Source organism: Pagrus pagrus, assembly GCF_965226575.1.
Source record: "Pagrus pagrus genome assembly, chromosome: 5".
Classification (NCBI taxonomy): domain Eukaryota; kingdom Metazoa; phylum Chordata; class Actinopteri; order Spariformes; family Sparidae; genus Pagrus; species Pagrus pagrus.
In genome coordinates, this window is record NC_140189.1 from 20,597,491 (window position 1) to 20,613,548 (window position 16,058).

Here is a 16,058-nt window from a genome sequence, read left to right on the forward strand (position 1 = left end):
TTACCCCCCTCCTTGTCCTTTCTCCGGATTATTCCCTTCAGTTTCCTTCGTTAGGGCCGACTCAACCTGCACCAGGAGTCTGTGGACGCTCTCCATTGTAGGCCCGGACAGCAACCTACCTACTCCATTAAAATAGGCACTCACTTGATAGGAGATTTGTAGCCAATATCCTGATTTGCATTAGAGAAGGTAAGGAAGTGGCGTGGCTTGTTAAGGGGCTTGGATGCAATTGATCGGTGTCCATGCTGTGCGCTGAATGTAATGAGAGGACGACGGCGGGAGAGGAGGAGAAGAAGAGGAAGTATATCTGCATGTGTACATCCATGAGTGAGTGGTTGTCGGATTAAAATGGAGATAGATGCTGAAAACAGGCTGGAGGTGGGAGAAAGCTACTAATCGGTTAAAAAAGAGGGAGAGTGTAGGGAATGTGTTGGGGGAGGTGTTTTGTTTCCTGCCACTCATCTAATCAAACAAATCAATAGCATCCATAATAAGGAGTGGTCCGAGAGCTGTGTCCTCCAACACTTCTGCACGCCCCAAAGTCACAGCGCCTCGCCCTGCATCACTTAGCCCGCTGAACCGAAGGCTGCCATTAGGTATGAACCACGCATCACTCAGCCCTCTGCCCCAGCGTGAGACCACATGAAGGGTAAAAGAGCGCAGCCTGATAATTTGCCCGCTCAGTGCGACCCCCCCGCCTTTGCCCCCCTAAGACAAAGTCGACAAACTGAATTAGATTGAGTGCATTTATGAAAAATTTACACGGAACAAAAGGGAAAGGTGTCGAGAACCATATGTTGGAGTTAAAAGTGACAATTAGCTGCTTACTTTGTGTCACCTGGTACAGGGATAAACAACTGCAGGGGATGAATTTGTTACACAAAAGTAACAACAATAACTGGAGGAAAGAAAAAAAAAAAACAAGGCTTCAACTTTGCATATTTTAGCAGCTTAGCAAAAGGAGCATCAGTGCCACTGAATTAATGCGTGTTCCTTGTTTTATATTGCGCAGCTCTACTCAGCTCTGGATTCAGAGACCTTGAGTGTAGTGAAAATAGATTCTTGTCTTCTGCCTTAGGGCACCTAAACGTGTCTTTTCAGATTTGGTGATGGCTAGGTCTATGATCATTCAAGCGCTTCAAATTACATCAGGATGAAAAGGGGAAGGAGGTACATGGGAAATGAAAAAAAGAAAGAAAATGATATTCATTCTTCCCCCTTATCTACCTTTTACATCAGTGCTCGCAGATAGGGCTTGGAATAGGTAATGTGCTCGAGCCCCGTTCTGTCACATGTGTAGGTAGAGTCGTGTCTGTCATCCAGCGGGCGCAGCATCTTATAGAAGAGCCGTTTAACACTTTGTCTTTCATCAGCCTGGAGAGGCTTATCATCACAGCTACAAAGCATGCACTGCTTTGTGATATGTGACATGTCTTCTGTTCAAGTGACGCACATGTTTGGCTCCATAGGTCATCAGGCCAGAATGCGCCAACACACACTAAGACACACAGGTACACGGGCTGACGGACAGGAGATGAAGCACACACACACACCAACTCCCAGTCAATCACAGATACATACACAAGGGAGCACTTAAACACGCATGGCAGAGCAAGGTTAGCGGGGGTCAGCAGGTCATCACGAGGGGAGGAGGAAGAGGGGGGTTGAGGAGGAGATGAAGGCGATGGTTTATAGTAGCACAGCCATATGAACACATCAGAGGAAATCTGAAAGGCCATTAAAACGCCTGCTTTTATGGGTGTAATAATCCCTCTGCTCTGCCTGGGAGTCCAGCCACAGCTCCAACGACCATCCGGATTAAGTGGGAGGTCTGACAGGAGGCAGGCTATCAGCTAATGCAGGGGAGCTCTGAGAGCCCAACAGGGCCACAAACATCACATTACGCCAGGGCTGTTCATACAAGTCGCAACGTGGCGTTTGCCATAGAGCTGAACACATACGGCGAGCTCGGGAAGTGTTTGGACATCGACACACTGTTCGGCGTTTTATCACCGCGCTGTTATAGTGTTTGAATGTAAAATGATACGATGACCAAGAGGTTCGATTGTCAGCTTTAATTTGAGGCTATTCAGGCAGAATAAATGAACAGGCAAAGAAATACAGCCTTCTTTTTATCACCCCTCCCTCATATGTACTTTGTTTTAGCTTGCCAGAAGTTTTTTAACAGGTTAAGATAATGTTCAGTAACTTTATAATGGGGGTCCAAATCCATGGGGGTCCATATACTTTCTCATATGCCTTATGATAATTAGATGTATGATTTAATGCAGGATGTGACATTTATTGCCTGTTGCTAAAAACAGCAAATGATCAAGTTCCTATGAATCTAAATTAAATTTGGTGTTTTTCTTAATTTCAGAACCATGTATTTGCTCAGCTGCTCTTATTTAAAAAAAAAAAAAAAAAACAGCTTCATGTATCTATAAGGGTATTCAAACCTGGTACTGCCGTCTGTGCTGTGATCCGATTACAAGTGGACAGCTGTAAGCCTGTCAGTTCATACCTGGTATTAACATGTCTCGAGTGACCACCTGTGATCGGCTCTCACTTCCCTGCTTTATATGCAGATATACACCTACATCACTGGAACAAACAGATACGATGTTTTTTACACAAAGAAAGAAATATCTTCATGTAATACATTTGCTGAATTCACAAGTAGGCCCGGATAGTCTGGGGATTTTGTCCACAGACGACAAAGTAATAGCCTTTATTAGTTACTGTTAACTGTATCTGTAAAATTTGACATGTTCACTGCAATAAAATATTGTCTACTTTAATAGTTTATTGTAAATTGTGAAATCGCTTGAAACAGCACGTTCAAACAGTTGTTAGGAGGTAAGACAAGAAAAACAGACAGGCTGGTGATGAGGACATTAAACGTGGCCCAGGACACAAAGAATGCAGTCACTCTTTTCAAACTGGGCATCAGATACAAACATTTACATGTTGTTGCATGACCCTATCGTGCTTTTGAAACGATTACAACCTGAGGGGGTTTTTATTTGTGTTGTATATTCATGGACTGTAGCACGAGAGGAAGATGCACTAAAACCAAAATTATCTTGCACGTACTGAATCACCAATTTGGACTTTCGGGCATGTTTCATCCCCTGGATTGTAATTGTGTCAAATATAGCATTGGTGTTGAGGCTGAGCAAATACTGAAATAACCTTTTATGTAAGAGGTATCCAGGCAATCTGGTTGCATGTTAATTAATAATATGAAGTAACTGTGAATTAATATTTCTTAACTGATGATCTATTGTGTGAGCGTGTGAGCTAATCATCACATGAAGTCATAATAACTTGATTAATTCTGCATGGTGAGAATTCATGATACGTCCTGCTTTAATTTATGCATTAAATCATCATGAGGATGCCTTAGCTAAGCCTTACTTAAGTGTTTGACTTGAAACCCCTTACTAAAAAGTGTTTCCATTGTTTTTAATCTCTGACGATAATTCCTCGCTGTGCAGTGACTTCTAAAAGTCTTAAACCCATTGAGATCAGCAGACTGTTCATATCTGATCATCACGTTTCTCTTTCCAGCCTATTTAATTCTATTTTGTTCTGTCTGTATCTCAGAGTATTCAGCTGTGACGGGTCTCAGCTGACTTCGTAGTCATTACATTGTTCCACATACAAACTAATAAGAGCACGGAGCCAAAACAAAATGTCTCTGTTCACACACTGCAGAGATTAAGGTAGAACAGCTTCAAACTCTGTTTGAACACGTTAATATTTTGTTTCTCAGCTTTGCCACTGTTTTAAACAGAATCATATATTATATGCTTTTCATGTTATTTTATCCTCATATGCATACAAGGAGAAGACAGAATTAGAGATTGAATGTGTTTTTTTCAGGGCCAATTCAGATTACTAGTAGAAAAGGAGACTGATAACTGATATTTATACGGCACATTATTAACACAAAACTGCCTTGCTAGCCTGGTCTTAATAAAGCTCAAGTATCTGCTGAAAAAAACAATTATTCCATGTATGATTTAGCTACTATGCCTGCAACTGATTAAACATATGTATTAAGATAGCTCCTGTAGTAGCGTTGTGCAGCCTGCTCACCAGCACAGCTGATGGAGGATGCGGCAGCGTTTGGTATCATCAAAGCTGAACAGTTTCCGTGTGATCCAAACATTTTCAATAACTCCAGAGTCCAAAAGTTAAAATTTATTGAAGAAAAGATAGATGTAATCATTTCAAAAAATCCACATGTTTTTTATATCCAACAAAATATTCTGATTCAGTCCATTTGTTGGAGGTCAGCCTTTCAAAAGCAACATTTTCACTGCAGTCACTTAACTGTTTGCTCTCTACTTGCTTGCTGCACTCAAGGGAGGCACACACCTGCAATAACAGGGCAGTGCAGCAGTCTAACAGCACCGTGAATTATATTCATTATTAAGAAAGTTGATTAAATACAAAAAAAAGAAGACTAACTCCTTCACCTTGATGAATCACTTATAAAAGTACGTCGGAGAGCTTCTGTTAATGCAGCAAGTTCTAAAATTGTTTTATTGAAGTTCATCATTTTTCTATAAATGTTGCATTTACATTCTGATTTTTGGAAATGGAGGAGTAACAGATCAAGTGCAACTAAGTCTAATTTGTTCAAGTACTGAATTTTGAGGTGTACTTACATTTTCTGCTACTTAGTTCTCTTCTCGACTACATTTCGTATGCAAATACTGTACTTTGTACCCCACTACTTTTATTTGATAACTTTAGTTACTAGTTAATTAGGTTGAAGATTCTGCTTTATAATGCTCTGTTATTATTTGGCCTCGGAGCTGGATCAGGGCATTTTTAATTTATTTATCGTACCTGTAATCCAACAAAAAAGCACACAGACAATCAGAGAAATGCTGAATATCGGAACCAATAATCAGTCTGTCCCTACACAAAATGACATCCATGCGATATCTATAATTTCTTTCAACATAAAAGCGCAAATCATCAGCTTGACTCTGTGTTCATTATCAGGCTGTTGTATTGGATTATATTGTGCAGGTGTTATCGGGTGAGCCGCCTGCAGAAAACTTCAGCAGCGATGACAGCACTACTTTACAATGTTCAGATGGAGAACACAGCAGCAGAGTGCTCAGGAAACATTATAAAGTGGATCTGACTACATTGCATCACACAGCGCCCATGCAGCCCGGTACAAATAGAACAGGCTAACCTAGTAGCCCTCAACACATTGAGCAGCACACACACCGAGCTTAGATCACTCCCTCTGACTCCACAGCTCAGAGCAAGACTTCAAAGCCAGCGCGCAGCCTAAAGTTGAGCAGCAGAGGTAGAAATTGTTCAAAGGAATGTAGCCTGTTTACTATTGACTTTGCAACAATTACCCAAGCATATGTGTGTGTAATTAGATAAGGCAGCCGGTTGTTCTCTAATGCGGCAAATCAAATTAACTAAAGATGCCACATTGATTTCTTTGTGTTCCTTAAATTATTCATCTTCACTTGCACTGAACCAGCCAGCCAGCCACCAAAGAGCTTTTCTAACTGCTCGACACCACTGCGCCCTCGCTCCCTGCTCACGCCGATTGTTTTGTGAGATTTATCCAAGTACCTTTTCAATATTTTTCGCCGTCACGATTTCGACAAATTGACCCTCCTGGAAAGAGCGCGTTTTGCAGTGTTATGGAAATGCCGGGAATTCCCATTAACTGAGATTGCTCGGAGCTCCTTCATTGTTGTCATGTGCGTGTATGTGTGAGGGAAGGAGGGAGGGAGATTTGCCTGCACGCACGAGACTGCTAGGAGTATTCATGAAGCACGCAGGCTGTAGACATCCACGTCTCTGGCTGCTCCATCGACATCCTGTTCTCTGGCATGTTGCGCACGGGGGAGATCAATATGACCTTACCTCCACCACCCACTCCTTTGAAACTTAATTACTGATATTCAGCTACAAAGTCATCATAGTCTGGCTGTCAATATTCATTGGGGATCATTACGGGCCTAATAAAAGAGGTTATTTACGGGCTGCTCTGCTGACACCGGCCCAAGTCCAGGGATTCAGCTCCAGCCATCTCAATTTGCTTCACCTCTCTCTCTCTCTCTCTCTCTCTCTCTCTCTCTCTCTCTCTCTCACCTCTCCCTGAAGCACTGACCTGAAAAAGAAAAATTGACAGCAGAGAAACGAACAGTAGAGAGGATGGAGGGTGAATTCTTCTGGCACGGCTTTTAATTCTCTTGGCTTGTGTTTGGAGGTTTTTTTCAGCCGGTGCCAGGAAAACACTGTAGCCGCCATATCCCTAAATGTGAACTTTGCTTTGCCACTGGCATCACAATCGGACCCCACAAAGGGATATTTGGTGACATTTAGAGAAATGTCGCGCAGCGTTGTCGCCGTCTTGATACAACACAGTTTTGACTCTTCTACACCGACATCAATTACTGCGTTTTCAAGGCCGCAGCGCTGTTCTTCAGGTTCTTTCACAGAAAGTCATTTCATCAGGACCGAGAGCAATAGCGTGAGCCCGCAGAACTCCTATTCCTGACATTGTACGGCAACAAGGAGTGTGACTGTGGGAGATTGCTATATGTTAATTCATTCAATAAATCAATACCTTCACTGTAATTGAAATGGTTGGCCATCCGGTGTTGAGGCAACGTGTTGAAAACTGAAAAGTGGAACAGTGAACTCTGTAGATCAAAAGAGGAACTGCATCCAGAGTATAAATATATATCCCTCTTTCTCTCTGTCTCACACATCCCTTTTGTTTCTCGCTTTCAGTCTCACACACAGACATCCTTATATCCAAGCACTTTCACACACACATGCGTGCGGCGCTGCAGTTTTCTCTTAGTGTCTTGATTAATATGGTCCACTTTGCATCAGTACACTGGATGCCAATGCACACTGTGCTGCCTTCCCAGAGCAATTAGCGGAGGGGCTCCACCAGCGTTGGATTATCAACAACAAGATGCCTCCTGACGCGAGCCCTAAAGCCTGCTGACTTATTCATATGTGTTTACTTTAAAAGCCTCTGCCCTGGTTTTTGTGGGTGGGCTGCATCAGAACTGAATTAAGAACAACATCTGGGGAGATAGGAGATGGGAGGGTGAGACAGACAGGCACATTATGCCCACGGAGAGGTGGCTGAGAGAGGAGGGGGACGGGTCGAGCTGCATGGAGATCTCGCTGTGCAATGAAAAATGTAAGTGGATGAGGAGAATAAATTGACAGGAGAAATCACTTTCAGCCGATGCAGCTACAAAAAAGCAGATACAGACCACACCACATACACCTGGATCAATTATTAACTGCAGTGTGTCGGTTTGTGCTTGTGCTGTTGTGGATAAGATTAATGAATTCTCCTGCAGTATCTGAACCCTTTTCACGCCAAAATATAAGCTGCGACTGCTACTGTTATGTTTTCTTTTTAGTATTTTTGTGCTTCCTATCCCCACATGAATGTCATCGCATGAATAATTAAATGTAGTGTTTGAATCTCTTTTAACACTCTGTCCCTACTCTGTCTGCAGCGATCCCAACAAACCCGTTCCCCAGGACACCAAGTTCATCCACACCAAGGCCAACCGCTTTGAGGAGGTCGCCTGGTCCAAGTACAACCCCCAGGACCAGCTGTACCTGCACATCGGCCTGAAGCCACGTGTGCGCGACCACTACCGCGCCACCAAAGTGGCCTTCTGGAAACACCTAGTGCCCCACCTGTACAACCTCCACGACATGTTCCACTACACCTCCACCACCACCAAAGTGCCCCCGCCAGAGACCACCCAGAACACCTTGTCCACCAAGAGGCCCAACGGGAAAACCAACTGGCCATTCAACACCAAGCGGCCTCCCATGTCCCCGGCGTACAACAGCGAGGACAAAGACTCTTGGAGCGAAGACGAGGAGACGGGGCCACTGGTGGTGGAGAACCCACGGGATTACTCCACAGAGCTCAGCGTCACGATCGCTGTCGGAGCCTCGCTGCTGTTCCTCAATGTGCTGGCTTTCGCAGCCCTCTACTACCGCAAGGACAAACGGCGGCAGGACTCCGGCCACGGGCAACCCAGCCCACAGCGCCAAACCACCTCCAACGACATTGGCCACCACGCGCCCGAGGAGGAGATCATGTCGCTGCAGATGAACCAGACGCACCATGAGTGCGAGGCGGGGAACAGCAACGAGGGGGCCCTGCGCCTGGCCTCGCTGCCCGACTACACGCTCACTCTGCGGCGCTCTCCGGACGACATTCCCCTCATGACCCCCAACACCATCACCATGATCCCCAATTCCCTGGTGGGCATGCCCAACCTGCACCCCTACAACACTTTCACAACCGGCTTCAACTCCACCGGCCTGCCGCACTCCCACTCAACCACCCGCGTATAGCTTTAAGGAGGCCAGGGGCAGCCAGCGCAGGCGGAGGAGGAGGAGGCGGCGGCGGCAGTGGTGGAGGAGGAGGAGCAGGAGGATGAACGAACGGAGGAGAGGATTGTGTTTTATAAATATCACAGGGAGGGGGAGGGCTGAGAGGGGGAGGGGAGGGGAAGGGCATGAGTGGGATTAAAACGTGAAGAGATTTAACTAGACTTTTACTACGAGGAGAGTTGCTGAGAGCTCTCTATGGATGTCAAGTTGTGCAGAGCTGCCAAAATCAAACTGCTTCCCTTCTCCTGGTCGGGGGGAGGGGGTCTTTCTGCAGTGTTCTTTTCTAAAATAATCATTTTAAAAGCCTTTTTAAGCAGACTGAGGAGATATCAACACTTTTTTTCTTGAATTCATAACAAAAACAAAGAGAAGTGCTTTTTATTTCCCATTCCTTCCTCCTGCGGGAGACACATCTCGAACAATGGCCTCTACGTCAATATTCGCGAAATGTTTTTAATTGCTTCTTTGTTTTTGTTTTACGTTTCAATGCCTTACAAAGCTTGTTCTTATTTTGTCATTATTTCCATTCCCTGAGACTATTCCAAGCGGAGTGTGTTACAAGCCGATGAGACTCAAAAGATGAGAGACTGAATCCAGGATGGGAACCTAGAGGATATGCAGATGTAGAGATTTTAAACCCAGTTTGGGCCACTCATCTTTTCTTTCTGTTGCGTACCAACACAACAGCCACACAAATAGTGTTATCATTTTTGGGGGTTTTTTTATCTCGTATAGAAATAATTTGTCTGGGACAGCTCTTGCCGGGAGATGAGAAGGCAGAGATAAATACTATGTTACTGTGATTGTTTTGTTAAGAAAAAAGTGCATCTTTTACAGCCAATTTATCTGTTAAGCTATCTGATATTATCTCCACAAAGTGTGCACGTACACATGCTGCTTAGAGCACCGGTGTGTTTGTGTGCATGTGAAAATGATTTCTCGTTCCTAGCGTGCAAGCGTGGTTTAGAGGCTGAGATGAAGGAAGAGACACATTGTCGGAACTTGCAAAAGCAAGAGTGGTGAGCGAATGAGTGTATGAATGTGAGTGTATGAGTGCGAGTGTGTGTGTGTGCGCGTGTGTGTGTGTGTTAGAGAATATGCGTGTGTGTGTGTGTGTGTGTGTGTGTGTGTGTGTGTGTGTCCGTGCACCTGTTTTTTTGTTTGTAGGTCTTATAATGTGGTTTTCGGGGTGGGGTGGGGGCGGGGGCTGAGTACTTTCTCATGTTGTTGATTTTGGTTCACCACCAGTAGTGTTTCCGCTGCGTCTCTGGGTGTCTGTCTTTGCGAAATAGCACTTTTGTTATTTTCAAAGTTATATATGTCTAATTTTGCTTAAAGATTACAAAATAAATCTATTATTTTACGTGTAAGAGAAAAAAAAATAGCTAAAGATTCAACTGAACTAACTGACATGATTCCATTGACTTTGTAAGAGTTCCTCTTCAAAAGCAGACAGTGGCCTGTTTGCACTGAATAAACCTACATCAGTGCACACTTGTATTTCTTTGAATATATATATAAATATGGGCATACATACATATATGTATAGGGCTTCTATGGAGATATCGCTCCCACTTACAAAGCAATGAAAACACTGTTCAGACTACAAAGCACCAACGCGAATAATTTCTATGTATTGTTGTCGTCATTCGAAAACATCCTAAGCCAAGACCGCTCTAGGTGTCTTTGTAAGAGCTCTATATGTATATTTATGTATAAAATATTTAATATTTATTTATGTATACCAGATGCATACATGCTGATTGTGCCATGTGCCAAATTAAAACTGTAAAAAATGAAGAATATAAAGTTTCACAAAACTTTCTTCCTCTCTTGATCAAAGTTCTTTTCCTCCCTTTTTTATGACTTTTTATTATTTCCATTTTGAATGATTTAAAAAAAAGAAATATTCTTGCAGCAAGTGCAAGTCTCCCCCCAGGACTTCCTCTCTACCTCCCCCTTCCTCTCTCTCTCTCCCCTCCTCCTCCTCCTCCTCCTCCTCCTCCCTCTCTCCGTCTTCTCTCGTTGAAACCTTTGAGAAAAACAGGCTAACAGCTTGGGGGCTATCTGCGTGCATAACTCCAGATTTTACTGTAATTCATGCAAAGTAGTGCTGCAGCAATGGGAGATTGTGAGAAGATTGCCTTGATGTACTCACATTGCATCCTATTATATTATGCTATTTGCGGGGAGAAAACTGGAGTTATTGATTCAGCGACTAAAACTGACAAATTTCATTAAGTATCTTGGCGTAGTACAGATTGTCTCCCGCGTTACAGAAAAGTGTAGTAATCCGACCTGACCACTGATCCCACATCATTGTTGCATTTCTTACTTCATGCACATGGACCTCAACATTTTTATGAAGTATTCCATTACAAGTTTCCCTGGTATTTAATGATTGGAGACGCAGCAGAGCGAGACGCACAGTCTGGTCAGCTCATCACCGATCCTGCCAGAAGCAGAAAGAGAGAAGGGGTTATATGAGGGAAATTGCTTGGAGACTGATCTATGTGAGTCATCTTGTTTTCGCTCATCTTGCCTTATATGGCACCAACCTCCCAATCAGCCACCGTCTTCAACCGAGCCGCAGCCACATGCAGCTGGTTTCTACCTGAAGCCGCCTCACACACACAGAGACATTTAATAATGTCTGTGCTTGCGTTCAGAGCAGACTAAACAGTCAATAGTCAGGCTTGTTTCAGGAGCAATAATATCAGTGGTGCATTGTTTTCTGGCATATTATGAACAAACATGACATGGTAGGGTTGATGGCATTTTTGATAAGAAGATATTTTTTTGCAAAATAGATGTGAGCCGTTCTTGTTGGAATTTCTCCCGAAAATATTTGATTCACCCAAATTACCAAAAAACATATTTTAACTGACCTCTCTTGGCATTTAACCATTCAGAAAGTTCTGATATTTTTCATCAAGGTTTTCAGAAATGTGTCTCTTTCTGCGGTCTCGTCAGTTCAGTGGGAGGAAATAGAATTGAATTTGTGGTGCTCACAGCTGTGAAATGTGACATTTAAAAAAAATACAAAAATGGGACACCTCGTCTCAGTAAAATTATAAAACTCCTCGTCATGTCCTTGTACTGGATAATCCACACGACACAATCAAGAGTTTTTAGGGACTGTTCTCCGGGAGACAGTAGTTCATTGCAAGGTCTCCGTATTTTATATCTGTATTCTGTAAAGCTGCTTTGATCAATATTTTTTTGCTAACAATTGTTGAGATGATAAACCCACAGGCAGTGTTGCAAAACAACCCAAATCAAATAAAAGCAGTGGAGTAAAAAGTACAATATTCGCCTCTAACGTGTAGTAGAGGGGAAGTATAAAGTAGCAGAAATGGAAATACTTAAGTAAAGAACAAACACCTCAAAATCGTACTTGAGTAAATGTAAATGTATGTTACATCCCATCACTGCCCACAGATAGTTGTGCAGTCCCCCTCAGCTCTACATAGCATTTTAGCCATTTTTAGCGCCTTGTTTTGGTTTACGGCCCGCAGCCAGCCTTGCTCCAACTTTTGTTCCGTTTCACTGCTCTCAGAGTTGTTTTAAGATGCAGCAGGTAGTTGTTTACTGCAAAAAGCTCTTATTCACTGAGCAGGCAGTGTCTGACAGACCAAATTAGAGACTAGCTGGTGAAAATATTGAGCAATTAGCATGAAATGAGTGAAAATTGGACTGACTTTCATCAGATAGCCAGAAACACGACTCCAAAATGAATGCTCATGTTGCTCCGTTTCTGCTGGATGTTTAAATAAGCAACCGTTTGCCAGGTTTTCCATATCAACCGAAAAGTGTTTTTTAATACTGTTAGCACCACAAACAATGTTTTGTCCACCATTCCATTCATTAAAGGGTAACCAATTTTACACATTAAAGTGTGTTTACAGGTCTTGGGGAGTACTGCTGCATGTGTGAAAAAAGCTGTTTGAGGCTCCAGAGGAAGCTCCAGTTATGTCACTCAGTGGTTACGGTGCATTGTGGGTAATGTAGACGCCAGGTTTTGAACAAGGGTTTATTACGGACAGTTCAAAAACAAATGATCAAAATTCGTACGGCAGAACCAGAGACGTTGACACTTTTTTCTTCTTCCTTTTCAAAAATTGCCACCTACATTACCCACAATGCAATTTAGCCACTGAGTGACATCACTGGAGACAATTAATCAGATTACACGCAGCTTCCTCTGGAGCAACAAAAGGCTTTGTAGTACTTTTTTCATATATGCAATAGTACTCCCCAAGACCTGTAAACACACTTTAATGTGTAAAGTTAGTGGATTTACCCTTTAAAGGTGCTGATGAGGGCCATGAGATGCTGCTGAAAACTGCTGAAAATTTTAAAGCAAGTGCTCAATGTACACCTGGAAGATTTTTGCATCAAATTATGGGGGTTTTGTTTTTAGTAATTTGGGCAAATTGACCCTTTAAAAGAGGATCTGAATCAAAGTAGACAGCCCCTCGTCTGACCCGTCTGCAGTGGTGGCAGGTCAGTTTCCATTGGCTCCAGCACACACACTTACAGTGGCACTGGGCTAAAATTGAGTAGTGGAGTTGAGAGTGAACTATCAAAGGGAAGAAATGTCATGGGAGGGCAACTTGTTTTTTGCCATGTAATTTTCCCATATGCGGTTAAAGCAGAGCAGATGTCGCTGAGTATTGGCAGGGGTAGACCTGGTGGCCTCGGGGAGACAGTTCGGGATACATGGCCCTGTCAAAAGCTACATAATTAAGAGCCGGACCAAAGGGGAAGACCAGTGGTGTGGTGCGGCTAGAGAGAGAAAACGGGGTCAAACTCCTTCAGCAATCAGGCACCTGAAGGCTCGACGATATCAGCCCAAACTTCCTGTGACAAGACTCTCCACCAGTAGAAAAAATGGGACAGTTACGAGCCAGACACTTTTCCACTGTCGAGATTTGTTTGCACTTCAGTGAGTGTGTTTCGAAAGTGACATCATTCAAGGATTGGCTGGAATACCCCGATGGGGGTTTGTGACTGCCTCGACAGCACTGAAGACAAACCCAGCCTAGAAAATGGATGTGCCAAATTACACAGTGCCACCCGCTGGGAGAGAGCTGCAGGTGTGTGTGCGTGAGTGTGTGTATGTCTGTGTGCGCAGTATGTGTGTGTGTGTGCGGATATTGAAAATTTTATTTCTCCCGCTTTGAACGTGTTGTTACCTATACTTCCTCTCTCCCTCACCCTCATTTCTCTCTTCCTGCATCTCACTCATCTTTTCTTCCTCTTTCATGCACTTTTTTTTTTTTTTTTTTAACCTCCCTCACACAAAATGCAATCAGAGCAGCTCTACCTCCGTCGCACAGAGACATGACTTGCCCATTTTCTCTTTCTTCTACTTTGCAAGTGCCATAATCTGGACTGCTCGCTCATTTCCTCAACATTTAAGGTCTAATTACCTTGATTTACTATGTTTCTCTGCGGACTAAGAAGCTAATTAAGATTACTTATTGGGAAGCGGAGTAGAAACAGTCACTGAACCAAAAACTCCTGTAGTTTAGATTCAGATAGCCTGTTTTTCTCCAAAGGGAAATCATTCTGCATTTTGTCAAAACATCAATAATCTATTTCCATGTGAAAAACGCACTCTTGACAGTTTCCTTCTGTGCCCACAGAGCACAGGCAAATCACTGGCATATGTTTCAGGTTTCCCTCACAGCGAACAATGGAGCTTTTATGGTGGCATCAAACCCATATACTGTATCGCATCTTTCACTAGCAGCTAGGAAGTCGATGGTCTTTGAGCCCAAATACATCATGATAAATCTGTTATTTCAGTGTCATTGTACAGATTACTAAAGATGCCCTGTTACTTCTATGTTTATGTCCATAGAATGTATTTATAATCGCGCAAACTGGAGTAATCAAAATAAAATATCTATTCTTTCTGTATCTTATTGTGCTTCTCATGAATACAGAGCATGACATCCATTTTCGGTCGGCGTGAGGCCAAGAAGTTTGGCGCTGATAATGTTGTTTTGTATATTTTTCATCCTACAAAATGATTATAGAGAGAGCATCGCAATCCAAGAGAGCATCTTTGTAAGTGTTGTACTTGAGTGCTCTGTTCCCCCAACAACAAAAAAAAATCACGCAACTTTTGTGTTGAAGGATGAGGCCGGCATATTTTAGCATATTTTATCTTTTTTTTCATTGTTATCGATAAATCCTGCAAACAAACCACCGCCACCAATGAATTCATTTAACAAGCGCTGCTATGAAGCTACGGCCAGCTGTAGCCTGCGCCTCTGTGCAACTTAATTCGCTGTCATCAAAAAACCATTACAAATACAGAAAAGAGCCAAACAAGAGGCTGACTGGTGCACTGGGTGACATATTCTTTAATTACATCCAACACAGGCAGCTTTTTCCTCATCGCTCGTCAAACAAGCAAAGCAAGTAGCCACATCCCCCGGCATGCTCAGCGGCGTGTGCCCAACACGGAGCTGCCGCCCAGAGAAATGTGCTGCTGCTGAGTTGTTTTGGGGTTTTTTTTCTCAAAATAAACTGGAGTAGCACCCAATGGTATGGCTGTTTTATGTGCTTTTAATGGTTTTTGGATGATAACAGAGTCCTGTGGCACAGAGGCATACGCTGCAAGCTGTGGCTACACAGGCAGCACTTGTTAGGTAGGATATATTCATTGCTGTTTTTTGTCTTTTAATGGGATTTGTTGTTGAAAATAAAAAGATAAAATGCCACCAATCTGATCCTTTAAATGCAGCTTTGGTGCGCAGCAAAGTGTTGCGAGAATGGAACAAGTGTAATGTACTATTCAGCAGTAAAAGGGGGTGGTTTGGTTTTTATGGAGGTCCTGTAAAGAACAGTAGCAGCCTATAGTTCATCCAGTACAAGCGGTCCCACCTGCCCCTCGGCCTAAAGCCGCCTGTCGACTGCATAATGATCTGCCCTCTGTAAGATGGATGGCCTGGAGATACCACTGAGGCTGCTGAGACTAAAGCCTGCATGCTCCCAGTGTGTGTGAGGAAAGTAACAACAGCAGGAAACAAGCACATTTTAAGCCTGAACACAGAATCTATCCTGTTTCCTGTCCAGAACACCTTGTTACCACGAGAAGCAGCCTGACGGCTAATTTTTTTTTTCTCCTAGTTGGTCCAGTTCTGATGGCGGGGATGGGAGAACAAGTTCTGGCAAGATTCACAACTTCTGTGATGTTTCAGTTCTTCTGTAGCTGCTCTCATTATTCACAGCATTATCGCGCAGATTCAGAGCTGTTTTGCAAAGTCGCTCCTCGCCCAGCTGAGGCCAGAGCCGGCGCTATCGCTCAGTTGCATCAGCTGGAGTTCACCATCAGATGGCAGTCCACTAATGCCTTTTCTCAGATGTGGGTTACTGGTGGCAGGGGAAGGTTGCGTCAGTGGACCTTTGGTGTCTGAACTGGCTGGCCCGTGCTGCTCCGGTGCAGACTACAGAGGACTCCCAGAGGACTTCCTGAAAGTAGCTTATCACTTAGATCACATTACAATGACTTTCAGTGGCACCAATTTGATCTTGGGTGCTAATCCAGGCTACCAGGCTTTTCACAGATCTTTCAGATCAAATACAGTGCGAGTTTGACCTTA

At 43.5% G+C, this 16,058-nt stretch overlaps 1 protein-coding gene across 4 annotated transcripts in view; it reads left to right on the top strand.

Annotated features, from left to right (window-relative positions):
- The window catches only part of nlgn3a (neuroligin 3a), a 201,643-nt gene extending 187,276 nt beyond the window's left edge, over positions 1-14,367 (top strand). For all 4 annotated transcript variants that reach the window (XM_084353362.1, XM_084353360.1, XM_084353363.1 and 1 more), the window contains one exon: positions 7,542-14,367. In XM_084353362.1, the coding sequence (XP_084209488.1) occupies positions 7,542-8,400 (859 nt within the window). In that variant the 3' untranslated portion in view covers positions 8,401-14,367. The remainder of the gene's footprint in view (positions 1-7,541) is intronic.
- Positions 14,368-16,058: the final 1,691 nt, after the last annotated feature.